The sequence below is a fragment of the Micromesistius poutassou genome (genome assembly GCF_964030765.1).
Source record: "Micromesistius poutassou genome assembly, chromosome: 18".
Taxonomy (NCBI): domain Eukaryota; kingdom Metazoa; phylum Chordata; class Actinopteri; order Gadiformes; family Gadidae; genus Micromesistius; species Micromesistius poutassou.
In genome coordinates this window covers 8,372,506-8,399,739 of record NC_140288.1, presented here as the reverse complement: position 1 = coordinate 8,399,739, position 27,234 = coordinate 8,372,506, and the positions used below count along the sequence as shown (strand labels likewise).

The 27,234-nt window shown below is 45.8% G+C and overlaps 1 protein-coding gene across 1 annotated transcript in view; it reads left to right on the top strand.

Moving 5' to 3' along the window:
* cacna1c (calcium channel, voltage-dependent, L type, alpha 1C subunit) overlaps nt 1-27,234 on the top strand; it is a gene marked incomplete at both ends in the record, with an annotated part of 190,169 nt that overhangs the window by 103,948 nt on the left and 58,987 nt on the right. Inside the window, 5 exon segments of the mRNA XM_084483013.1 lie at nt 8,707-8,846; nt 17,069-17,208; nt 19,295-19,456; nt 21,072-21,271; nt 24,182-24,285. Of these exon segments, the coding sequence (XP_084339139.1) occupies nt 8,707-8,846; nt 17,069-17,208; nt 19,295-19,456; nt 21,072-21,271; nt 24,182-24,285 (746 nt within the window).

The following is a 27,234-nucleotide window of genomic DNA, read 5'->3' as shown; positions in this document are numbered from 1 at the left end:
CCACCCAGCTACACTCACATCCACATGTACATACATGCACACACATACACACACACACTGCCTGACTGACTGTCCATTTAGGATGATTTATGCTCCTGTGTTCTTCTGTTCTTCAACCAATTACTCTGTTTCTCTCTCTCGCCTTCTTCTGTTCTTCTCTCTCTCTCTCTCTCTCTCTCTCTCTCCATTTCTCTCTCTCTCCCTTCATCTCATTGGCTGGATCTCTCACTCCTTTGCCCTTCATCTTATTCTCTCTCTCTCTCTCTCTCTCTCTCTCTCTCTCTCTCTCTCTCTCTCTCTCTCTCTCTCTCCCTCCCTCGCCTCCCCCTCACACGCCTCCTAGTTATCGGAGTGGCTCCTTTTTGTTGTTATTCCTGGTCAGTGTCGGTTGAAGAATAATCACAGGCTTAAACACGCCATTAGAAAATGGCTAACATTGTCACACAATTCATTCCAGGGTTTATTTCTCACCGTTTGTATTTTATTCCAGACCTGTTCCACAATGTTTTAGTTTCTTATGTTACCCACAATGCCTTCCGCAAAACGGCGTTTTGCACCGCATCCAAGTCAGAACCACAACCACAGCGTTGTAGTTCCGATGGGGTGTGAAACTCTACAGTTTGCCGCTCTGCCGAGCTGCATACGGTTCCACGGTTTAAGGGCGATGTCACCACATGACATCATCAGTTCGTCTCCCACAGAAAGCGAGTTCAGCGAGCAAAGAAGTCAAACTGGGCTGTCTTGGCGTGCGTCTGTTTCTATTCAACCCACCATCCATCCATCCGTCCGTATTAATAAACGCAGACAGACGGTCACAAAAGATAATGTCATGGGTTTGACTTTCATTAACGGCATTATTATCTTATTCAGGGCGGAGTTGACAGCTCATCCCGCCGTGCGGGGAGAGTGAGAGAGAAATTGGTACACAATGACAGGTTTGTGTGTTTGACACAGCAGGAGGCGGGCTGAGACACGTAGTTAACGTTTCCCTTCATTTGCAGGGGTGTGTGTGTGTGTGTGTGTGTGTGTGTGTGTGTTTCAGTTCACTTTTGGATCTGTACAGTGTGAGGCAAGTTTCTTTATTTCTTTCATCCGTTGTGCTCTCTTATTATTTCGCCCATTGTTCCTTCTTCATTTCTTTCATCTATTTCTTCCTCCTTTCTTCTTTCTTTCTTCTCACTTCATCATGTCTATGTTTTGCTCTCTTATTTCTCTTCTTCTTTCCTTTACTTCTTTTCTTGCTTGCGTCTCTCTTCTTCATCTCCTCCTCCGTACTTTGTGCGTTCATCCTTTCCTGCTGCTGTGTGTTGCCAGGAAACAAGAGTTTGTTTCTCATGTTTGTCTCCTGGTAACTTTGATATTCAAAGACAAATTAGATGAGCGAAATAAAACCGCAAATATTATATTATTCAAACTAAAATTGCTGCCGGTGCGGGAAGAGAAAAACACAAGTGTTGAATAAATGTGCGCTGGATTTACATTCCTATGCCTGTAAGGTAGAGATGTACACAAACACATAAATACAAACACTAATCATCACTTACACTCACATGCACCTACACAAACACAGATATACAAATACAAAACATCACATACACTCACATGCACATACACACACAATGACACACACACACACACACACACACACATGCAGATACACACAACAAGAATATCGCTCACAACTCCCTAATCTCTTTCTTTCAAGTGTAATCCAAATTCTTGGTGATTAGAATCTTGGAAACGCTAATGGGCCATCTTGCCTCCTGTTCACACATGTTCAAAGCATGTGGCTGCCATGTAAATAACTTGTAATGGGTGCCCGTTAGCAGCAACCTCAAAAGAGAGGCTGGGGGCGTGTGTGTGTGTGTGTAGATCTGAGTGTAAACTGTAGATCACAGCTGTGCAAACTCAAGGCTTTCATCACACTGTTGCTCACTGACCGCAAGGGAATATGGCGGTTTGGGCACCGTTACCTCTTAAAGTACTCTGAACTGAACCATAACCATAACCATCTTCTCATAACGACTAGGACTCCTTAAGGAGCGATGGCCCCCCTCTGTACGTTACTGGGCTCTCAAGCGACCTTGACATCTGGCGTGACCTTTGATAAAGTGAGAGATACGTGTGACTGACGGGATCGGTCCAGGGTGCTTTGTGTGTAAACACACACGCATAGTGCATATGCAAGTGGATATGCTGCTCATACGTAAACACTAGCACTAGCTCCATGGTGTCGCGATGAGGCTGAAGGCTCAGCAATTAAGGGTTTTGAGAAGAGACTAGGTTCAATATTGACTAGGGTCAGCTGTGTGTGTAAGTGTGTGTATGTGTGTTTTGTGTGTGTCTGTGCTTGTTTTCATATCTGTTAATGTTAATGCGGGTGTGCACGTGTGCGCATGTGTTTGTGTGTGTGTGTGTGTGTGTGTGTGTGCGCGCGGGCGCGCGTGTCTCTCAGAGAGACAGTTTGCTGCTGCAGCGCACAGTTTCCATGGTAACACGGGAGCCCATCTTGGTATCTATGGTAACTCCTAGATGACACCCACAGGAGAAGAAGGAAAGACCGAACGAACGAAAGAACGAGAGAACGGAAGGGAAGGCAGAGCAGAGAGGAAGACACACCAGGGAGGGAGGGAGAGAAAGGGAGGACTGTTTGACGTTAACCCCGCACAAAACACAGTGGGTTGGACTCTAACCATCGGTTCAATTCTAACTAGTTGTGTGTGACTCAAACCAACGGAATATTAACCACTCATCAGCCAATCAGTCGAGTTACTGTGTCTGGTGTCTGAGGCCCCGTGTGCGTCTTCCATCAGCAGCAGGAACTAGTATTAGCTGGCGGTCGACAGCGCGCTCCCAAAGCAAACCCGTGCTTTACTTTGCTAATCCTCCGTAGCCGACGTGACGAGCGGTCCATTCCGCCGCGCCTGCTTCATCTGGACGTCTCATTATGGGATGTTTGTTTGTCTCCGGCGGGAGCGTGGGGACGTCTTGTTTTTGTTTGGTAGTTTGCGCAGCTGTCAAATAGATCAGAGCTTAACTGGAACGGATCACGGCGTGCTTTAAGACTAAAGCTAATGTGCCGGCGACTGTTTTTCAACAGTTTTTCATATTCTTCCAGGGGCTCATGTGACCGTTGTAAGAATGTGACGTTAGTGTACGAATGCCGCATCAGACCCATAAGTTGCATACTTCCGTATAAAATCCAGAAAAGTGATTTTAAGGTTAAAATAAACCGGAATTGGATGACTGCTGTCGTGTTGTGTTGTCGTTAGAAAGCAGAAACACACACATGCAGGAGGTTGTGGAAAATGGAAAATGTGTCCCTTGCATGGTAGAATGTCGATACCTTAATCTAATTGGTCCAGCTGATGGATTGGCAGTTTGGTTGACCTATCACAGTTAACTGAATTATTGGTTCCCACTTGCTCTTCGGTCTAGCATTTTTTTCTTCTACTTTTTCTGTTTCTTAACCTTTTTTTGTGCCTGCCTTGTGTCTTGAATCTCTCTGTCTCTTTCTCTCGCTCTCTCCCTCTCCGTCTCCCTCTCTCTCTCTCTCTCTCTCTCTTCTTCACTCTGTCTCTATCTTCTCCTCTCTCTCTTTCTGTCTATTCATCTGTCCTACTCTCTCCCCATCCTCTGTCGCAGTTTCTTCTATTTCTTTCCAGTCACTAACCCGATTAGTTTTGCCCTTTATGGATCAGTATGAACAGAAGGCAGACGATGTGTGTGTTTGTGTGTGTGTTTGTGAGTGTGCATGTGCGTGTGCGTTTCGGTGTTTGTGTGTGTGTACGTGTTTGCGTCAGTGAGCATGCACAGATATAAAACCAAAGCACAGCATACACAGGGACGCTGATGTGTTTGTACACATGCCAAAGTGTATTTGTGTGTGTGTGCCTGTATGTGAGTGTTCAGTGTGTTTGCGTGTGTGTGTGTGTGTGTGTGTGTGTGTGTGTTTGTGTGTGGGTGGGTGTGTATTTGATGTGCACTTTCCAGTGCTTATTTGAAGTGCCTGCTTGAGTGTGTATGTACATATGTACAGTGTGTGTGTGTGTGTGTGTGTGTGTTAAGCTGGCCTGCTCCCAGCAGATGTTTTGTGGCTATGGTGTCTCCTCAGAACCACAGTGTCTGCCTGTCACCACCAGACCCCCTCTCCCACAACCACACGGAGAGACAGCAAATAGAGAGACGGCATATGTATTTGAGAGGAGGAATATCTCTGTGTATGTGTGTGTGTGTGTGTGTGTGTGTGTGTGTGTGTGCATGTGTGCATGTGTGCAAGTGAGATAATATCAGTGTGTGTGTGTGGGTGGGAGTTGTCTGCGCGGTTAGAATGGAATTCATTTTTCAATATGCGCTAATTACATCCACACATGCTAATGCTAATGGTCATCCACTGAAGGGCCTTTTGAGAGCAACGCACGGGAAGAGATCTAAATCCACACCAACACATGCAGATACCTGTGTTCAGGGAGTGTTGGGATCCCGCGCGGGGCAAATGAAACGGCCAGAAAAGTGAGTTGACCCCTCGCACCGGCCAGAGCTACATTTCGACGGTGTGGACATCAACCATATCTAGTCGATATCTAGTCAGAGGATATCTACTGACTAGATATCGCCTGAGCTGCGCTGTTCAGTGGAACGTACGCGTCGAAACTGCAACCTGCCGGCAAGATGGCGGCGTTGTTGACGCATGCTCTGAAGCCCGATGCGATATCGTCAGTATATATTATATCTATGGCCATCGGCCCAACACGTCTGACCTGCTCCCGCTCCCATAAGTAATACATGTGGGGACGGTTGGTGATTCATGGCAACCCCCCCCGCAGCGGCTCAACCTATACAGCGATTAACCAACGTATTGACCCGCTCCCAGCGCTCCTGAGAACCGCTCATCCAGCGTTCATTAATATTGAGCGTGCCCCCTGTCCAAATGGGTCGACGTTGCACTTCCTCGGGTTCCCAAGAAATAGAAAGTAAAGTAGAACAGGTTACCGGTTCTAGAGATCTCTAGGGACACACATGCATTCGTACACACATACACACATACACACATACATACACACGTGCACACATACACACATACGTACATACAGACATTTACATTTATATTTAGGGCATTTAGCAGACACTTTTATCCAGAGCAACATACAATGAGTAGATGTGTCAAAAGGTGGAGAAACAACAATATATCTCTGTCGGTACAGTAAGGATGTTCATGGAACCAAGTGCCAAGCACTAAAAATTGCTAGGTTAACCCAGTTCCCGTATACAACAAAGCAACAAAGATAATAATACATACAGACAGACAGACAGACAGACAGAAAAGAAGGCAGGCAGGCAGGCAGGCATACATACATACATACATACATACATACATACATACTGGTCTGGCTGGTCTTTCAAAGAGGGGAAGCTCATTTTTGGCCTATATCATATAAATTGTCAATTTATGAATGTAGTTTTTGAATGTAAATTATCCTCTCTGTTCCTTTTCAAGGCAATGCTCTGTCATACCAACTAGCTGTCATTTCCAGTGACATGACTAGTGTCCTCTCAATGGCCAGCAGAGCTAGGCTGCTTAAACGGCCTTGGCCCATTGTGTTATGGGTGTAGGACTTGAGCCGCTTTAAACAGGAGAATCTCCTTTATACACCTGCAGATGTAGCTCCAATTGTTGCCACTAATGAGAACAGTCCAACTCCATGTTGGACTGAACACCAAGAAATCACACAGCTTTCACCTGTCACCCTGCAAGTCCTGATCTGAATACAGGACTTGAAGTTCAGACCTCAGGCTCCCTGAATAAAGTGATGGCCAACTACCAAAACAATATTATACTTGAACAAGGAAATGTGGGAATTATATTAAACTGATCAAAGGAATTGTGTGTATAAGTGTATGGAATGTACGTTGAAATTTGTCTAGCAATTTCGCCAAGCAAATATCAAGAAATAGGTTGCAGTTTGTCTTTCGACTCGCTTGCAAAATCCGCGATGGGACTGAGGACTGAAGAGAGCTCCGGCGACGTTTTATAGTTCAAAATTGGCAACTCAGTTTTTCGCAGACCCTCCAATCATCCCGCAGAAGCCCAGAGTCCAGGCCAGCCCACTCCTCCATTCACCCCCAGAGACGCTGAGCGTCCGTGGGAGGGACATAATCGTAGCATTATCCAATAACCGTTGACTTTCGACGCACTAAAAAAAGCTGTTGTATGCAGCCCCATTGAAGTGGATGGACGCTGAGCTTCAACAGGCAAATGCACTGTGACGCTACGGGAATGTTTGAGAAGGAAATCGAGTCAGTCGACCTGCGATAAGCGGCTGATTCTGAACGAACTCGTCTTCGAGATGGATGTGTTCTAACACATTTTTAGTCAATGAAGTGTTAACACAACAGTATATATTTGACCATTTAATTTTGGAAATTTTAGGGGAAGCTGAGCTTCCCTTGCAGTCTTAGAAAAATCGCCACTGATACATACATACATACATGCATACATTTGCACTAGTGGTTTAGTTTGTGCAGTGTTAATCATTCTTATTTTTATTAAAAGAAATAAAAATATTCTCCCTAATGTTAGGGCAGACATTCATGTGAGGGCACTGACAAGGAACGTCATAGTGAGTCGACCTCCCGGTTTACATACAGAATAAAAATGGTAGTGAAGCAAACCGAGAACCGAGACCAAAAACCGTTAAACCAACCACACCGTGACTCACTGGAACTGTTACACCCCTAGATATTATCTCTAACACACACACACACACACACACACACACACAGGCAGGCAGACCCAGAAACACAAAGAGTGTAAAGATATTTGACCAGCATGTCCTTTAAATCCTAATGTCATGAACCATAGGATTCCTAATGAAATATTGTCAAGCCTTAATCTAATTGGTAAGGATTAATGGATACTTCTAAAACCAATGACAACTGGAAATAATGCTTACAGCATGACATTGTGTGTGTGTGTGTGTGTGTGTGTGTGTGTGTGTGTGTGTGTGTGTGTGTGTGTGTCTGTGCTACTAATAAGATAACACATGTGTTTGGAGGATCTTTTCATTTTTTTCTCTCTCTCCCCTACCCCCGTCTCTCTCTCTCTGTCTCTCTCTCTTTCTCTCTATATATCTCCCCCCTCACTGTCCCTCTCTCTCAGTCTCCCTCTCTCCATCTCCCTCCTTCTCTCTTTCATTCAGTTTCTCTCTCCCTCTCTCTCTCTCTCTCTCTCTCCCTTTCATTCTATCTCTTTCTCTCTCTCCCTCTCTCCCTCCCTCCCCCTCTCTCCCTCCCCTGGCTCCCCCATATTGACCCTGATGTTTGTGTAGCTGGTGGTGTACGGGGGCTTCAGCATCAATGCAGTGTTAGCAGCAGGCCCTAGCGTTGCTACTGCACACAAGACGTTACCCAACAGCAGCAGAAAGCCTCTGTCTCCGTCTCTGCTGGTGTTGTGTGGAATGTTGTGCCGCTTTTAATGTTGTGCGTCTCTATAACCAAAACCGTCACTTCCCTTTTTGTGTTTGCTGCGGGTTAAGAAATGAATGGGGTTTATGTGTGAGAATTAGCATGACACAAGGGCCTGCTCGGATGTGGAGATCTGGGCTTACAGCAAACAATACTCGTGTGTGTTTATTTTGGGTGAAGGTGATTAAATAAGGAGGCGTTTCATCACGGCGCTATAAGGGGATCCAGGTTCAGCGCAGGCCGCTCCGCAGGGAGCCAGAGAGCCCCCCGGGGAGCCGCCCAGGCCAGCCTTCTGTTCTCCGCCACAGCCTCTGGCTCCGAGTGGGTGGCTGGGTGGGTGGCGGGGGGGGGGAGGGGGGGGGAAGAGTGGTACGTTTATCTGTGTGGGAGGTTGGGGTAGGAGAGAGAGAGAGAGGGGGAAGATGGAGAGGGGGAATGGCAGAAGTGGGCAATAAAGAGAAGATGGAGGAGAGGGGGGGAAAGAGAGAGATAGATGGAGAGAGAGCTGCAGGAGAGAGGAGGAGAGGTAGAAGGGAGAGATTAGAGTGCATGCAGTTAGATTATTATTATTATGTGTGTAGTTTGGAATGGTTCCCATGAGCTAGATGGGCCACAGTGTCACTGGCTGCACTGGGACATGGTGAACAGGGTGGATGATACACGGATGGATGGATGAATTGGATGAATGGTTGGGTGGGTTCCAAAACTCAACGAGCCACCCCTGCTCTGCACACAGTCACACACGCTGACCATCTTCGGTCATTTCCCAGGATCCCCCTTGGCTCTAGTCACCATGATACAATCCCTGTGGAAATCTGCTGCAGGACATGGTGTACGTGTGTGTGTGTGTGTGTGTGTGTGTGTGTGTGTGTGTGTGTGTGTGTGTGTGTGTGTGTGTGTGTGTGTGTGAGAGAGAGAGGGGGAGAGTGAAAGAGAGGCGAATTTTGTAATTTTTCTTGTTAAACTGGTCAAGTATGAGTTTGTGTGGGCACACGTATTTGTGTGTGTATGCGTGTGTTCATAAGGATGTGTGTGTGTGTGTGTGTGTGTGTGCGTGCGTGCGTGCGTGCGTGCGTGTGCATCTAATCTAACTTTAAGTTCCAAATACTTCAATCCAATGCTCATAACTACTCCTCGTTCCATAGCAGTGACCACACACTCTTTTCAAACCCATAAGGACGAAATGACCAAACCATCGTCTCACGAGCTGACCTCCCCCCTCCTCCCCCCGTCTCTCCCCAGGAGCGCGTGGAGTACCTGTTCCTCATCATCTTCACGGTGGAGGCCTTCCTGAAGGTCATAGCCTACGGTCTACTCTTCCACCCCAACGCCTACCTGAGGAACGGATGGAATCTCCTCGATTTCATCATCGTCGTCGTAGGGTAAGTGGGGCATCTGCAATCGAAAAATGAGAAAAGGAAAAATGTATGAATACGCGTGCCGGATTGTAAAACGTCAGTGACGGCCGTTTCCGCGGGTGAAATATTAACTGTTAATTGCTGTGAGCGATGGAATCGGTATTTCTATAGGCGACGTTGAATCGTAGCCTAGCATAGCAACTAGTGTCGCATTGCATTGGTTGAAAGAAATAGTTCTGTGCGCTAAGTAATGTTGTTCATGCACACATTCATTTAAATGTGTCTAACAGTAATTTAAAGACTATAATGAGCTAAGCTAGATAACATGCCCAAGGCGAACGATAAGAAGATAAGTAACAAGAGAACCCTGACCTGCTCCCTGACGTGGACGCGCTGAGATGAAGACCACCACAGACGACCACAAATCACATACCACTGCTTTTGACATGAAATATCAAGGTCCATCCCCCCAAGACCTATAGGCCCACCGGATTTGCAAACACAAGTATTGACAGATCTGTAGAATTAAGCACACCATTGCTCCAGAGTGTTTGAGTGATGGTCAACGACAGGAATGCTAACAAAATGATACTCCAATCCGGAGATATCTTTACTCGTCTCTCTGTGCCGAGCTTAGAGTTCTATTGGGAGCTTGGGCTCTATCACACTGTCTTTTCTTCCAAAGCACTCCATATTTCTAAGTCCTGTGAGGTATGGCATATTGTATGGATTGATTCTGGGCAGTGAATGCCACAGCTCGGTGGGTCTATTGGCAGGGTCTTTTCCCAGATGGGGGCCACAATACCAGCCCTGCCTGGCTAGCCAACCGACAGGACATCCACTCCACTTCTCCCGTCACCTCCTTACAATGTCAATGAAAACTTCCTGAACGTTTGGTAATCAATAGTTCAGACATCTGCTCTCCCTCAAACATACTTCAGACTCCTCCTTCCATGCCTCACAGACAGACGCTTTCTTCGTCCAGTCCTGGAGACGAAAGAACAATAGTTATCGTAGCAGACTTAAACAATAATAACAAATTCCCCTTATCTATTAATATTCTATACAGAGAAGGTAACTCTTTTATTTCTGTTTACTCTGTGTTCTCACTTTTTGTCCTTTTTCATATTAAAGTTCACAGTAGAGTTACTTGAATCGAAATGAGGATGAATAAAAGAACGCGGCCGCAGGAGCAGATAGAAGGGCGCCGGCCGCTGCAGTGCGTCCAAACAGACCGACAGCACCGGCGGGAAGTGTGAGAGTCAAAAGAGAACACAGGAAGTCACGCAGAATGAGTCACAGAACTCGCCGCAACCAAAGCTTTGCCAACAGACACTGATGTCACATAGAGAAGCGCCGTGAGAAAGCCTTGAAGGGGTTAGCTGTTAGCTTCTATCCTGTGTAGCTCTACGGCTCAAAGCCGTTGAGTCCGGTTCCTTCCTAACGCTGACATTCTGTTCCTAATGAAAGTCGCTGAACGGGCACACTTCAGTCAGCAGCCAAGCAGGCCGCGAACGGAGGGGGAGGGGGGTGAGAGTCTCCACTGATTAACATCTGTGAAAGATCCTTTTACGTTAAAAAAAAAAGAAGCAATTGTTGCATTGATTCCGAGAATGAAAGCCTAATTTCCCGTGATTGTTGGTGTATGTGACTGATGCTCGTGGGCGCGTTTCTTTGAAACTGAGAAAATGAGAAGCAATGTGTTGCTTGTTATTAAGTCTGCTTCTTATGAAATAATTCAAAATGGGCTTGTTTATTTATATTGGCTTGAATTATTGGTCCATATACATTATACAGTCAATATAGATATATTGGCTGGATAAATTGCATGGATAGATTTGACACAATTGGTATGTATTATGTTTGAGTTGTGACAAAGAGACCTATATTACGTAGCCTACTAGGGGCAGAAATATGACGCAATGCTACTATGGGCCCTATCTTGCGCCCGGCGCAATTGACTTTCTACACCGACGCATGTGTCGTTGCTAGTTTGCGCCGGGTGCAAAGCTTTTTAGACCGTCTAACTAGTTCCCAATATGTCTTGCGATTCTGTAAATATTGCACTTCTGTTAATATTTCGATACAATATAAAAAATTTAAATTTTTTATATAAAAAATTTAAATTTTTTATATTGAATTTATTTTCCGTTTGATTTTATTTGTACAAAAAACTTTCCGTCCAATATCTCCAGCAATTTTTATTTTTAAATCTGAGTTGGCCCGAATCGGGAAATCAGCAGGTACATATTACAAAATCTGAAATCGGCCAAGAAAATTGCAATCGGTGCATCTCTACATTTTTTATGTTGTTAGTTTTAACGTTGGGGATACAATATAGCACCCTCTGTCAGCCGGTGTAATAATTGTACTCCCTTAAAGAGAAAATTGACTTGATTGACTTGATTTGTGGCTTTAATTTTTGTGGTATTTCGGAAGCAAAGAATTTCTCGGTCTTAACTCCATTGCTAAAGCCAGCATGAGATGAATCTGCTACACAACTGTAGCACTCCCACCACCACCTGTGTGGTGAAGGGGGACAACCTGTATGAGTAATGATAATTGATCATGAGCCCCCAGAACATCTAACATGATCAGTGAGAGGAATCGGCCGCTCTTAGCAGTGTGCTGCCCTGCCTCCTTTAGGTGCAACTGTGTGTGTGTGTGTGTGTGTGTGTGTGTGTGTGTGTGTGTGTGTGTGTGTGTGTGTGTGTGTACACATGTAGGTGTGTGTGTGTGTGTGTGTGTGTGTGTGTGTGTGTGTACACATGTAGGTGTGTGTGTGTGTGTGTGTGTGTGTGTGTGTGTGTGTGTGTGTGTGTGTGTGTGTGTGTGTGTGTGTGTGTGTGTGTGTGTGTGTGTGTGTACATGTGTGTACGTGTGTGTGTGTACGTGTGTGTTTTTGTCAATTTGAGAATTTTGGATTTTTGTCTATTTGCAAACTTTGTGTATGCATGCACACATATACAGGCAAACATACACACACGCACAAGATGCGGCAGCTGCATCCTGTGCATGTGTGTGTGTTTTTGTGTGAGTGCTGTCACCAACGCCTTGGCTCAAAGGCGTTGGACATAAGGAGACAGACACCGTCGGGTCACGTTCATTACAATAATGTCAATTTAATGACAAGTATTTCCATAAATCAAAAGATAAGGTAACGTAAAGAGTCATGCACGTCGGCATGACACGTGTAATGCATAACGCAAAAGGGCACTGCTGGCTGCGGTCCGCTGCAGCCATCCCTCAAACGCGTCTGGCCAGAGCCGATCAGAGAGAGCGACTGAGGCCACAGGACACCGGCTATAACCCGACAGCCGTACACACGGATGGCTTCAATTCCCTCATTAGTACCGGAATGCTCATCTCCAGCTCCTCCTGCAGGTCAAAGCGCACAGGACAAGACATGACCCAAGAATATGCAACGATATGCCTAGTGCTCAAGAGCACCACACAGCCAGAGGGAGGTAGAGGCGTAACGCTCACGGCGTCACAGTGCGCACATGTGTGTATAGTGTCCATCCCTAAGTACCTTGGGGATAGGACAGCTACACTAATGACATTCAAATGCTCTAATTTACTTATACACACATATATATTAGGGGTGGGAATTGGTAAAAATGTAACGATTCGATAGTATTGCGATATTTGGGCCACGATTCAATATTATTGCGATTAAAAGGCATTACAAATGCCTTTGAATAATAAAAAAAATGTTAAATTCATTTGGGAATATTGGCATTTTTATTCAGAAAAAGGAGTTGGTCAACATGCAACATGCTATCAGAGTAAACGAAAAATATATATATATACATATATATTTTTAATATTGAAATACTTTGCGCTACAGTATCGATATAATTGCATGCGCAAAATATCGCGATACTGAACAGAATAGATTTTTTCTTGTCGATGTGTATTTGCACACACACATACAGAGTGTCTTGCTGTAGCATGCAGTCACAGTAGCCGGTGTGGCTGCACATGCTTGTCTGGCTCCTCCATGAAGGACATGCGCAGCCCTGTTGGTAGCTATCATGTCTCCGGCGCCCCTGGCATCAACACAACCTTTAACACGGCTAACCGCCCGCTCAGCCCCTCTCTCTCTGGCACTCAGCCTGTCCTTACTCCTGTCCTCTCCTCTCCTCTCCTCGCCTCCCTCTCTGCTCCTCTCAGCAGTCAGCTGAGGGCTGCTTTCGTATGCTAAACGGCCTCCTCTTTATTTTTATTTTCAAGTGTTTCACTTGAGGCTTTCTGTTGGTGGAGTGAATGGATAGCGACATGACAGCATGGCAGAAATAATCCACTCTGTTATGCAGCTGAGCTAATGCTAACCCATGCACACACACACACACACACACACACACAGGCGCACACACACACACACACACACACACACACACACACACATAGGCGCAAACACACACACACACACACACACAGGCACACACACACACACACACACACACACACACACACACATAGGCGCAAACACACACACACACACACAGGCACAGACACACACACACACACACACACACACACACACACACAGGCGCAGACACACACACACACACACACACACACACTGGAGCAAACACACACACACAGGTGCAGACACACACACACACACACACAGGCACAGACAGACACACACACACACACACACACACACGCACACACAGGAGCAAACACACACATACACACACACACACACACACACACACACACAGGCACAGACACAAAGGAGCAAACACATACACACACACACACACACAGGCGCAAACACACCGACACACACAGGCGCAGACAGACACACACACACACACACACACACACACAGGTGAAGACACACAGGCGCAAACACACACAGGCGCAGAAACACACACACACACACACACACACACACACACAAAGGACGAAATATTAAATCAGAACACTCAATGCACTGGTGAACAGGCGGTCTCATCTGCACGAAACAGCTGAGTCCACGCGGTTCTTATGCTGTCTAGTAGCCGGCTGTGGCGCTCTTAGGCAGAGCACTGAGGCCCTGATCGCTCTATTTCCCCCCCTCAATTACGGCTTATCAAAGGACGTCAAGGCCTGTTTGGGATCCTGTGATTCGTCAGAGAATCATGGCGTTCATCAGACTAGAAGTTTGGTGTGAGCAGCGACTGCCTGGGCCTCTCCTCCAGAGTGATGCGCACCAAACCACTTCCCTTCATGTCTGTCAGTTTGCATTTGGCCCGTAGAAGTCGAACCGTCGCAGCGCCAGCCGTTCAATGCAAGCCTCCACCGTGGGCTTTGAAGCTTGTTTGGTCGTCGTGTGTGTGTGTGTGTGTGTGTGTGTGTGTGTGTGTGTTACAGTCGTCACATGAGGGTGTGTCAGGTGGGCTGTGCGTTATGGACAACATCTGATCTTCTAGCCCGATATGGGTCATTTCATATCTCGTAACGATATACATATGTATCTTTTTCAAAGAATGTTTTCTGTCAATTCTATTCTTTTAGTTTTTTACCCAAAATAACCACATCCTTTTTGATAATCCTGTCAGCTAAATTTAAATAAAAGGCACTTTCTCTTTTTTCCTTTTATTTTGAAGTGACATTGAGCAGAACTGTCACACGTGAGAAAATGAAAAGGAAATGCAATATTAAACATATGAAAAAAAATATGGATTAAAGTTACCAACAATCTGTGTCAAGTTTCAGAATTGTCCAATAGTGTGGCCAATAAACAAACTAAGGGTTAGTGTTTGCACTGTGCGCTATAGGAAGGAGGGGGGACGACCCAGAGCAACTTTGTGATACTTTTCTTTGTGATGCATCGCTGAGTGTAATATTGAGCGATGTTGTATATGAAATGCGCTACACATCATGGCATCATTCGCCAACTTTATTACAAGCAAATAAAAGTGCTTGCACGTTTATATGTATAGTTTTACTCAAGCTAACTGGCCCAAAAATCCACAAACAAAGCCATTGCTGACAACTGTTTGGCAAATCGAAAATCCTGAATCAGTACTTCCATTCACCATATGCAAATCTGGATTTATGCATTCATAAGCATAATGACTCGACAACAACTTAGATCTTAAGCAAAACGGTCGAACATAGCGTAACGTGCCTCTCTTTTACGTACAAATCATCGGACGGACCACTACCAACTAGAAAATATGAAGAGTGTATCGGAAACTAGATCCCTAACTTCTTACAGCCTCTTGAAACATCGGCTCATCTGTCGCAAGGAAGTTACAAACCAATTCCAAACAATTATGGACCAAACACAATCAGGATTGTGCGTTCAACGACGACACCTCCTTTAACTTTACATGTTGTTTCACTGTCCCCACGCACCATGTTAAACCCCGCTCACACGCAGCAGCCAATCTCCCTCCGCTCCACCTGGTTACCCACGCGAGGGCTGCAATTACACCGTGACGTTCCACCACCGCAAAACAAACGCACAATGCACAAAAACCCGCAACCTCCATTCATTTTTCACATTTCTTAATGGCACGTTTTTGGTGGAGAGAAGAGGAGAGCAAGAGGGTGAGGGCGAGAGATAATCAAATGGAGTGAGAGGTGGTAGAGAGAGAGAGAGGGGAGGGAGAGCGAGAGAGGGCAATGTGTTTTTTGAGGTCTTTTCAAGTGGCCATTTCATCTGCGCTAAATGATAATTCTGTGACTAACACGGTGGCAACTGGCCTTTTAGCCACGCTACTCGGAAAACGCAATTGTCCAGAGATTTCTAAAGCATCTTAGGAAGAGGAGAGAAAGAGAGAGAGATAAAGAGAGAGAGAGAGAGAGAGAGAGACAGAGACAGAGACAGAGAGAGAGAGAGAGAGAGAGGGGGGGGGGAAGAGAGAGAGGTTGACAGAGTAAAAAAAAAAAATTATAGTGGGAGATGAGAAAAAAAAACTGAATTGGGTGACAGTAGGGAAATGGAAGATGTAGGAGCATAGAGGAGGGTTAGCAGAGGCAGAGAGAGAGAGAGAGAGAGAGAGAGAGAAAGTGTTAGAGGAAAATAATAATGAAATAGAGAGAGAGTGTGAAAGGAAGACCTCAGCTGGCCTTCATTTCAAGCCAATGAGATCCTGTCGTAAAAACAGATGTCTCAAAGCAGTGAATAATTTAACCGCTTTTAATAAATCGTATGGAAAAGGAAACGATTTGTATCCGGATGGTTTTTTTCATCAGTTCCACCTCATCCCCATGTTTTCTCTTGCTTTTTTCTCTGACAGTATTTCCCTGGTCCACTTCAAATTCCCGTTCCTGTGTAGATTATTCTAACAACTTTGGCAGTAGTATCGTTCCACTATAGAGCATTGTGTGTTGTCACTCTATTGAATCTACCGAATGTTTCTCATAAAAATATAAAAATCAAGTGGAGGTCATGTACATAGAAATGATTGATGACAAAAGAGAGAACTCCTCCACCTGGTGAGATGGTGAATCTTTTGGTCAGATCCTAACATTGCTAATAAAGTACTATCGATCAATCGGCCCTTAACTATTCACCCCAATGAAGAGTGCTCATTATGTTCTCTGATTTCTGAGCTATAAAGGACCACGACCAAATATTGAAGTAATGACATGACTCACGTTTAGCCAACACAAACTCCACAGTAAAAGGCATTTGATAGGCTGTGAAATACCTTTATTCGACACATATTCGTTTGGGGCAACGAAGGGAAGCGCCCAACATACTTAATTAGAGCAACTATAATTGGGTAAACGACACCCAATTGCTAATTGTGCTGTACCATTGAATTAAATCCAACAGAAATAGACTGTGAAATGATAATTGAACATATTAGAATTTTATGGAAGTAAAAATAAATTTAAATGATATTCTCAATGTCATGACATTTTCAGCTTTGAAAACACGGTTTGAAGCTGACCTCTCAAAGTGAGAGCCAATCAGATTACTTTGTTTGACTTCCAAAAAAAACATGGAATCCAGACGACGAGCGCTTGAGAGTACTTTGATGGACGCTAATCATGTTGTGGAACGTTTTAGGAGGAGAAGAGCTGTGATGATGATGATGATGATGATGATGATGATGATGATGATGATGATTGATGCATTAATTCCTGCTGCTCTTCCTTTGTGTTTTCAGCAGGAGAAAAAGGTTGACCGCAGCTTTTTATGATGTTGAATCGAGCCGAAAGCTTATCAGGTGTTGAGGGCTTTAGCAAGAATGTAACAAACTCAACTGGGCTGTGTGTGTCTCTCTTCCCAGGTTGTTCAGTGCCATCTTGGAGCAGGCCACCAAGGGTGACGGCGGCACTCCGATCGGAGGGAAGGCGGCCGGCTTCGATGTCAAAGCTCTTAGGGCGTTCAGAGTCCTACGACCCCTCAGGCTGGTCTCTGGAGTACCCAGTAAGTACTGCTGCAGGGGGGCCGAGGGAGAGAGGGGGAGAGAGGGAGAGAGGAGGAGGAGGGAGAGAGGAGGAGGAGGGAGGGGGACCGAGGGAGAGAGGGGGAGAGGGAGGGGGAGGGGGAGAGAGGAGGGAGGGAGGATGGAGGAGGAAGTAGAGGGGGGGGAGGCTAGGGAGGGAGAGGGAGGGATGCAGAGATGGATCAATGGAACGATTGGGAAGGAGAGATGGGTGAACTAATGGATTGACGGATGGAGGAATGGATAAATGGAGGGATGTATGTATGGATGGATGGTTGGATAAATAGATAGATGATAGATAGATAGATGATATATCTAGATAAATAGATAGATGATAGCTAGATAGATGATGGATAGATATATGATAGATAGATAGATAGATAGATAGATAGATAGATCATAGATAGATAGATAGATAAATAGATCATAGATAGATAGATAGGTCAAGGTTAGGTGGAAATGGATCAAAAGGAGGAGTGAAGAGATGGAGAGTGATGAGTACAGCTGTCAGGACCAGGTGCCAAGAGGAATTGGGTAAAAATGGCAGTGCTGTGAAGTGAAGATTAAAGCCGATATTGGACCTCCTTGAGGTATACATATTCCAGGAGTCCATCTCTCTCTCTCTCTCTCTCTCTCTCTCTCTCTCTCTCTCTCTCTCTCTCTCTCTCTCTCTCTCTCTGTGTCACTCTCTCTCTGTCACTCTCACTCTCTCTTTTTCTTCTCTCTCGTTCTCCCTACCTCACTCACACTCACACACACGATACACAAACACTCGATACACACTCAGACACGTACACGCACAGACACATAATGATCACACAATATACAAACAAGCGATACACACACACACACACACACACCCACACAAACACACAAACACACACACACAATGCACAAACACTCGATACACACTCACACACGTACACACACACACACACACACACACACATAATCACACAATCCACAAACACTCGACACACACACACACACACACACACACACACACACACATAACACACAGACATACACACACACACTTGACACACACACACCCACACACACACGCACACACAAAGAGAACACACACGCACACCCACCGACCCGCCCAGAGGCTAGGGGTCCTGTTCCTCAGCTGTGTTGTCAGGTTCTCAGGCCCCAGCAGCAGAAGATGAACTCATCAATCATCACGACGCAAAGCTGCTGTGCCTGTTGTTCATACAACGGCTGTGTGTGTGTGTGTGTGTGTGTGTGTGTGTGTGTGTGTGTGTGTGTGTGTGTGTGTGTGTGTATTCCATATATTGGAGCTCACACCTTTACTGCTGTGTCTGAGACGTGCCCGGCATGATGAGGTGAGCTGTAATTACTCGTCTGACCTGTTCAGAGTCAACGTGGCATTAAAACTGCCGCTCGATAGCGTTTGTGCTCGGTACTCACTTTAGTGCTGCTTAAAGATTATACTTCACTTTGTCTCTAATCTTAACTTTATATGAGATCAGTTTTGGTCATTTCCTCCTCCTTTTAAACATCGTAAAATCACTCATCCTGACATTTAAAAGTCTGGACAACACTTAACTCTGCCCCAGCTTTCTGAACGCCCTGAACTCGAGAGAGAGAATGACCGCAGAGGCAGAAGACGTGTGTTGAATGTGTGCTGAACAAGTGTGCGTTGAAGGTGGCCGCCTGTGACAGGCATCAACACACGTGAAAGTGTTTGGGGGGGGATTTGCACGGAGATTGAAGTCAAACAGAGAAGCGACTGATCTGCTGCCAATTCTTTCCTATTTTCTTTATCTAGCGAGCACCAACTGCATCCGTCATGCAATACCAATCCTCACAATGCCACGGGAACCACGCAGGCAATGGTTTACTGACTTTTCTTTAACCCTGTGCGTGTGCGTTTGTGTGTGTGTGTGTTTGTGTGTGTGTGTATGTTTGTGTTTATGTGTGCGTGCATGTGTGTCTGTGTGTGTTTGTGTGTGTGTGTGTGCGTTTGGTTCTGCGTGTGTGTTCGTGTGTGTGTGTGTGTGTGTGTGTGTGTGTGTGTGTGTGTGTGTGTGCGCTCTCTAGGTTTACAAGTGGTGTTGAACTCTATAATCAAAGCCATGGTCCCCCTGCTGCACATCGCCCTGTTGGTCCTCTTCGTCATCATCATCTACGCCATCATCGGGCTGGAGCTGTTCATGGGAAAGATGCACAAGACCTGCTTCGAACACAAGGGCGGGAACAAAGGTAGACGCAGATCTTTTATATGAACACGTCGTGTGGGACAAGCGCTCCCCTGTACGTTCGTCTCATTGTGGATGCTTTTACTTTTAGAAATCCCGGAATTCATCGGTGGCGATTTTGAACCTTAAATAATGGATGGGAATCTGAAGAAAAATCAATAACTTAAAAAATCTGATCTGAAATCTGAAAATGAAAAACGTAGAGTTGTTTCACCCCCACTTGGTTTTTAACGACCTCTAGTGAATCCATGCTGCTGTATATCAGCAGCCTCTTGACTCTCTCCTTTTGACGCTTTCTCTCCATTTTCATCTGCCCTGATTCCGGCAGCATGTTGCCCGCTGTCCTGCAGGCCTAATGTCACCACAAGAGGACACTGTTTACATGTTGTCCCACCCACACAGTGACAACATGTACATGGAAACCTGGAATCAAGCTTAAAAGCAGGTTATGGCTGATCTGCTGCTTTTTCAAACAATGAGCCTCACGGGAGAAATACATTAGTGTGGGAAGACTGTGATTGGTTGTTGACCAAAAAGGAAATCAGACTCAGCCTTTTTAAACGCTGTTGTTGTGTTCCTTTTTAAACGAGCAGAGTTGGATAACATTAACGTTGGCAATTAGCGTTGGGGAGTCTATGAACGATTTAGAGAATAATTGAAAGGGACAGCGAGTGTGTTTGATTGAGACGATAAACCCTAAGTGGTTTCAGGTACAAATGGACTTTGATAATGTTGTAGGCCCCAAAGGGGTAAGTGGTTGCGCAACGCCACGTCCATTATCCTACATGTTACTCACACACACACGCAGAGAGCGCTTCAATCCTGCCCGAGTCAAACCCTGACGCAGCACTATTGTGTGTGTAAAGAAGAACGACTCAATCGAATCCGGTGGAAACGTTGATTGTGTCCGTCCATGTGTTTCGCCTCCGTGACACACGTCTAAGAGAGCGCTTTTAAGTGGCTCCTCAATCAATGTATTATTATATCTCATTTCCTCTCGAGAGTCCATTGATCATCCTTATTGATAACGGGGACCAATCAGAGGATGACAAACCCAATCAGAAAGATCGAATAATGAATGGAAAACATTAAAGGTACAGCATGTTTCCGGCAAGAATGTGTTTTGGAAAAAACACATTCTTGTCATGCAGATGCTAACTTTAAAGGTAACATATAATACCACCAGGTGAGAGTGGGATTAGCCGTTACAAGCCCTTTTGAAAATATGCCTCTTCTGACATCACAAGTGGGCGTGTCCACCTAGATGTATGGCGTAAAGATGAGCAACGTTTTCTACAGTCCACTGGGTCAGCTGGTAGACTGATCTATCCAGCACACATCTAGGTGGACACGCCCACTTGTGATGTCAGAAGAGGCAAATTTTGGCCTGTAATGGCAAATCTCACTCACACCTGGTGGTATAGTATAGGACCTTTAAGGCTACAGGGCTCTGGCTGAATCGCTCCGATTCTGGAGCAGCGTAGAGAAATCTCCCAGTCGGGTGATTTGAGGGTGGGCGGGGCTGGGACAGAGCAGGGACGGCGGGGGAGGGGGGCAGGAGCGGAGTTGCTTTGCATACTCCACCTTTAATCCACGGAACACTGCCGCCCGGTTCCCAGGGGCGATCGTGGAGGAGAAGCCGGCCCCGTGCGCCTTCAGCGGGGCCCACGGGAGGCACTGCGGGCAGAACGGGACCATGTGCTGCATGGGCTGGGAGGGGCCCAACGACGGCATCACCAACTTCGACAACTTCGCCTTCGCCATGCTCACGGTGTTCCAGTGCATCACCATGGAGGGCTGGACGGAGGTCCTGTACTGGGTGAGCCGGCACCCGCCCAGTGGGGGGGACGTGTGTGTGTGTCTGTGTGTTGGTGTGTGTTGGTGTGTGTGTGTGTGTGTGTGTGTGTGTGTGTGAGTGTATATATGATGTATTTTATATATTATATATTATTTTGTATTACAGGGGTTTCATTTCGGGAGTTATATGGTGTTGTATATATGGTGTATATGCGTTATATGTGTACACACACATGCATGCACACACATGCATGCATCCACGCAAACACACACATGCACACATGCACACATGCATGTAGCCGCGCATACACACACAGACACACACACAGACACACACCCCCTCTGTCTGGTCGCCCCGCTGGCTCCTATCTTGTTCTAAATCGATGCCTTCTGTAATTGAAGGCGCCGACTCAATAACTACGTGTGAGAAATCTTAATGCATGACTCAACGAGAGTACACTACACGACCACGAACACACACGTGCACGCACACACGTACACACATGCACACGGGCGTTCACGCATGCACACACACACACACACACACACACAAACATATACACACACACACACACATGTGCGTTCAAGCATGCACACTGCATGTTCACATAGAAGAATAGTCAGTCAAGGTGGTAGACTTACAGGGTTACCGTGGTACCCTGGCCATCTGTCATGTGTCATACCAGCCCATTTAGCTGTAATAACATGTGAGCTGTTTCTCGTCTGTACATACCATAAAAAAAGCATTACATTGAAGCCATAGACAAGTCGTTCGATAGTCATCACACATCAGCCGGTAGAGCTGAGATCACCCGATAGCAAACACAGGTCTTGAACCCACAACCTTTGGGCTGGGATGTGAACGATAAACGATAGGCTATCCCGCCCCCACTCACGCGACGACTAACTTCATCAACATTTCTTGCATTAAAAGCTGTGACTTAAATACATATTGGGAATTCATAAGTGGACATTATCAATGCTTAGGAAAAATTAAAAGCCCTAAAAATATATTTTCAAATATAAAATATAGCTTAATCTAAAGCATCCATGCACCACTTCTCAGGCTCCTGCGAATTTTGAAGGACAAACCAATACTTACATTATTATGATGAGTGAACTTTTTCACAAATACGTGATCTTCATACTACATGACACACTTTAATTGGGTATATTATATGACACTTGAGACAAGTTTACTTTTTAATGTTTAGTGAACACTCATGAATTGATGATTTGTGTTTTGATGAGCGTATTTGCGCACGTGTGTGTATGTATGTGTGTGTATGTGTGTGCGCGCGTGTGCATATGTGCGTACGCAATATGCAAAGCAGAACCCCTTGCAAGCTCACACCCCTTCCGCTTCATTCCTTATTTTCTTTTCTGCATATTTTAACAGAAACACACAGAAACACACACACCAAATAACTACTACACAACATCTGCCACACATCTTGCCTACGACCACAAACAAATGTTTCGCAATGATTCACAAAATGTTGATCAAGTGTGATATCTCTTCAAATTGTTACCAAGCGTGTTTATTTGTAATTCGAAAGCAACACTATGTCCACATGAGCGATTGGCTAAGCATGCTCCATTAGGTTTGCTCGGCTCTGCAATGTGAATATGTGAATATGTCGGAAGATAGATGATGCATACCAGTAGCACGAGATAGCTACTGTTCCCACACCCTCCCTGCCCTAGTCTCCCTTTTGGCTTTCTTTATCTGTGTGTCTCTCTCTCTCTCTCTCTCTCTCTCTCTCTCTCTCTCTCTCTCTCTCTCTCTCTCTCTCTCTCTCTCTCTCTCTCTCTCTCTCTCTCTCTCTCTCTCTCTCTCTCTCTTCCTCAGATCAAGTGTCAACTCTTCAACTTAAACAAACTGGCATGTGTTGCTTTCGATGAAGGTGCTCATGGCCTCCAGCACCAGCTGAAGGTCTAGCTTTTGGGCTGAGTGTTGACTTAGCCCACTCTCAATGGACTCATGTCTTTGTAATAAAGAACGCTACCCATGTCAGATTGCAGGGTTCCGTTAGTGTTCCTTGCAGAAGCTCTGTGGTGCTTTTGACTCATGATGCCTTCACGTGCAATGGAAAAGATGATTGTTTCCATTTGTGAACTGGAAATTACGAGTCTGTTGTGTTCAAGTGCTTTTGTTGTTGTAGTGAAATGAAACATGGCGCACCCACAGATCCTGATCTGTTACTTGGGTAAAAAATGTTATACTGCCTAATTCATCTGCTACAGCAAGAAGAGGATTTATCAAAACACAAACGGTAAATAATATGCTGTATATTTTATAGATCATGAATAGTAGAGATTATTTTTTTTGAAAAGGTCTTATCTCAGCAGCTTGTGTATCAAAAATAATCTACGAGCTCTCCAGTGGAAATGACGACGTGAGGGGGCATTCATGTGCAATTTTCACGTCGGCTTTTGGTATTTACCATCATTTCCATAGCACGTGAAGGCACCAAATATCTTTGCACGGTGCGTGTGTTTCAACCAGATTATCGCATTTACCCCCCCGGCCTTTAGCGTTGTTAAATGTTCTCCTTTTCTCTGGCAGAACACTTGCTTATATACAAGCAGAGATCATGCCGCTGTTCTACACATCAGACACACGCACACACTTCTCCGGGCCTTGTTTAACTCTGCTGCCTGTTCTTTCTTCCCCCCTGCCTTTCTTCTTCTCCTTTCAAACTTCTATCACTTGCTCTGTCTCTCTTTTTAACACGTCTCCCACCTCCTTCTCATCCCTCCTCCGTTCCTCTCTCTCTCTCTCTCTCTCTCTCTCACCCTCTCTCTCTCCCTCTCTCTCTCTCCCTCCCCCCCCCCTCTCTCTCTCTCTCTCTCTCTCTCTCTCTCTCTCTCTCTCTCTCTCTCTCTCTCTCTCTCCCTCTCTCTCTCTCCTCTGCTGTCTCTCTCCCAGATGCAGGATGCTATGGGTTATGAGCTCCCCTGGGTCTATTTTGTCTCTCTCGTCATCTTCGGCTCCTTTTTCGTGCTCAATCTCGTTTTGGGGGTGTTGAGCGGGTAAGAGTGCGCACGAGGTTCAGAGTGTGGGTCTGTGTGCGTCATTGTGTGTGTGTGTGTGTGTGTGTGTGTGTGTGTGTGTGTTTGAGCGATCATACACTAATGTCTTGTGATTTTGATTTGTTCAATGTTTAAAGATGTTAATGATGTCATGTGAATTACTAATGCAACAAGACTCCATTGATCCGTCTCTATAACACTGACGCAGAATGTAAATGTATATCTCCTCTCTGAAAGAGTGTATACATCATCCGCATTCAATCAGATCACCTAAATCAGTCCAGCAAGGAACTCAAGTGTCATGGATACATATATGTGTGTGTGTGTGTGTGTGTGTGTGTGTGTGTGTGTGTGTGTGTGTGTGTGTGTGCGTTCAGTTTGTCTGCGTGTGTGTGTGTGTGTGTGTGTGTTCAGTTTGTGTGTGTGTGTGTTCTTTGCTTCATAAGCGCTGCGCCACCATTTTTAATGCTACGCCGCGTCATGCTGGTTTTAGTATAAGCACCACCCCCCACCCCCCCCTCCACCACAGGGACGCACAGGGGTATAAATAATTCAGCCCTCGGGTCAACACATGCATCAATATGAAATGGTGGAGCGGTTCTTCTCAGGACAGCATGAAGTTACTGGCGGTGAGGGAAAGATAAAATAACATTGTATTATTAGCTCCACAAGAGTAGGATTACTTTTATCTCTATTTATAATTTGTACGCCTTTATGAAGTGGAGAGGGACAGGGAAGTGGGTTGAAACAGAGAGGCAATGGCAGTGATGTAGCATAGTGTTGCAGGTGGGAATCGAACCTGGGTCGTATCTAACAAGGAGTATCGCCTAGTATATCGGTATATTGGCTGGGTCCCTAACATCCTGTTGAAACACCACACTGTGACCTCACACTATGGCTACCGCTATTACTACTTGAGTACTGAGTACTTCATTTCTTAATGCTACTACTATATACTACTACTGTTATTTCAGCCTTTTGAAAATGCTGAAATACTAGGTTGAATGAATGAATGTATGAATGAACGCACACACCTCTCAGTTGAGTCACTTGAACAATCTGAGTCACTTCAACATAACCCGGTTTGGTGTAAAGCAGAGGCTGATGGTGTCACGTTGTGGTGGTGGGAGATCTCCCAACAGTGGAGTCTTGTTGCAAACAGTCTGCCTCTGCGTCACCTCACCTCCAGGACACACTGCACTGCACTGCTGACATGTGAACTGTGAACTGCTTTGAATCCGACCTGTTGATCTCTGCAGGACCAGTCGTAATGTTAACACCAATTTTACTCTGTTTCATGAAGCATTCACAGCCATATGCAGTGTCAATGTCATACGCAGTGAAAATATGTATGTAATATGATATGAAAAGCTCTGCCGTTCATGTATTGGCAAATCTATTAAGAATTCCTTCGTCTTTGGATGTTCTTGTGTGGCGGGCGATGAGATGAGAATGATGGGCTGTGAATGATCAATGAATTTATTACAGGCAAGATGTTCCTCAGCATATGAATGTGTGTGTGGTGTACAGTACAGTTGACTCCAGCACTGTGTGGTCCAACAAATAGGTGTTAACTCCTCCCCTCCCCTCCCCCCTCCCTCCCTCCTTCCCCTCCCCCCTCTCCCCTCTCCCGCTCTCTTCATCACCTTTCCTCTTTAACTAACTTCCACTTCTTGTTTATCCCTCTGTGTTCACTCCTCTCCTCTCCTCTTCTCTCTTCTCCTCTCCTCTCATTTCCCCTTCTCTCCTCTCCTCTCCTCTCCCCTCCCCTCCTCTCCTCTCCTCTCCTCTCCTCTCCTCTTATCCCCTCTGGCCTTCCTCTGTTCACTTCTCTCCCCTCCCACCATCATCCATCTTTACCTGTGATCCCTGCCGTCCCTCCCCTCCCTCTCTCCCTCCTTCCCCTCCCCTCCGTGTCCCCCCCACCCCCTCCACCCAGGTGAATGATGCGATTGGGAACAGCTGGCCCTGGCTCTATTTTGTCACATTAATCATCATCGGATCCTTCTTTGTGCTAAACTTGGTTCTGGGGGTGCTGAGCGGGTAAGGCCGCAGGGTCGCTGGATCAAGGCAGACCAAATGAACTAACCCCGCTACCGCTGATTCTCCTCCTCCTCCTCCTCCTCCTCCTCCTCCTCCTCCTCCTCCTCCTGTCCTTTCCCTCCCTCTTGCTTCCTCACTCCCTCTCCCCCCCACCCCCCTCTCCATCCTCGGCTGAGTTTGTTTGGAAAGGAAGCGGAGCTTGCTCTTGCGACAGTAGCTCAGGTGTTGATTGGTAACACAAGGTTGCTAGTTGGATCCCCGGCTCCTCCTAGCTGAGTGTCGAGGTGTCCCTGAGCGAGACGCCTCACCCTGACTGCTCCTGACGAGCTGGCTGTCGCCCTCCTGTGTGGTTGACTCCGCCGTCGGTGTGTGAATATGTGAATAATGGTTGTAAGTCGCGTTGGATAAACGTCAGCGAAATGTAAAACTTAAACTTAAATGTAAAATGTAAAATGTTTGCTCTCACTCGGCGCAGGGCCCACCTCTGGCAGGACGTCCCAGAGAGAAATAGTCTTCTCCTAATATAGGAGAATTCAATATCAGCTCCATTCCCGAGACAGGTTTTGTGGAGAGGTTGGACCTTTGACCATCATTGGACCATCATTTTTCCAAATTGGGCCTTGGAGAATGGACTGAACATGTGTATGAGGCATAGGTTCCCCTTTAAGTCCACCTTAGCTCTTGTTTCCTGTCTTTCTGAGGCAGTAGCAAGTCTTGGTAAATTAATATCAGAAGCAAAGATATTCTTTAACTTTGATGTATTTGTTTCAGAGTACACAACACAGCAGCGCAATACTTTTTTGACCTATATGTCCTTAGCCTATACTCAACCAGATCTGACTCATGTCAAAGCAAGAGCCGCATTCAGTACCATGCATTAAAGATAAAGTTAAAGCAGCAGATGTG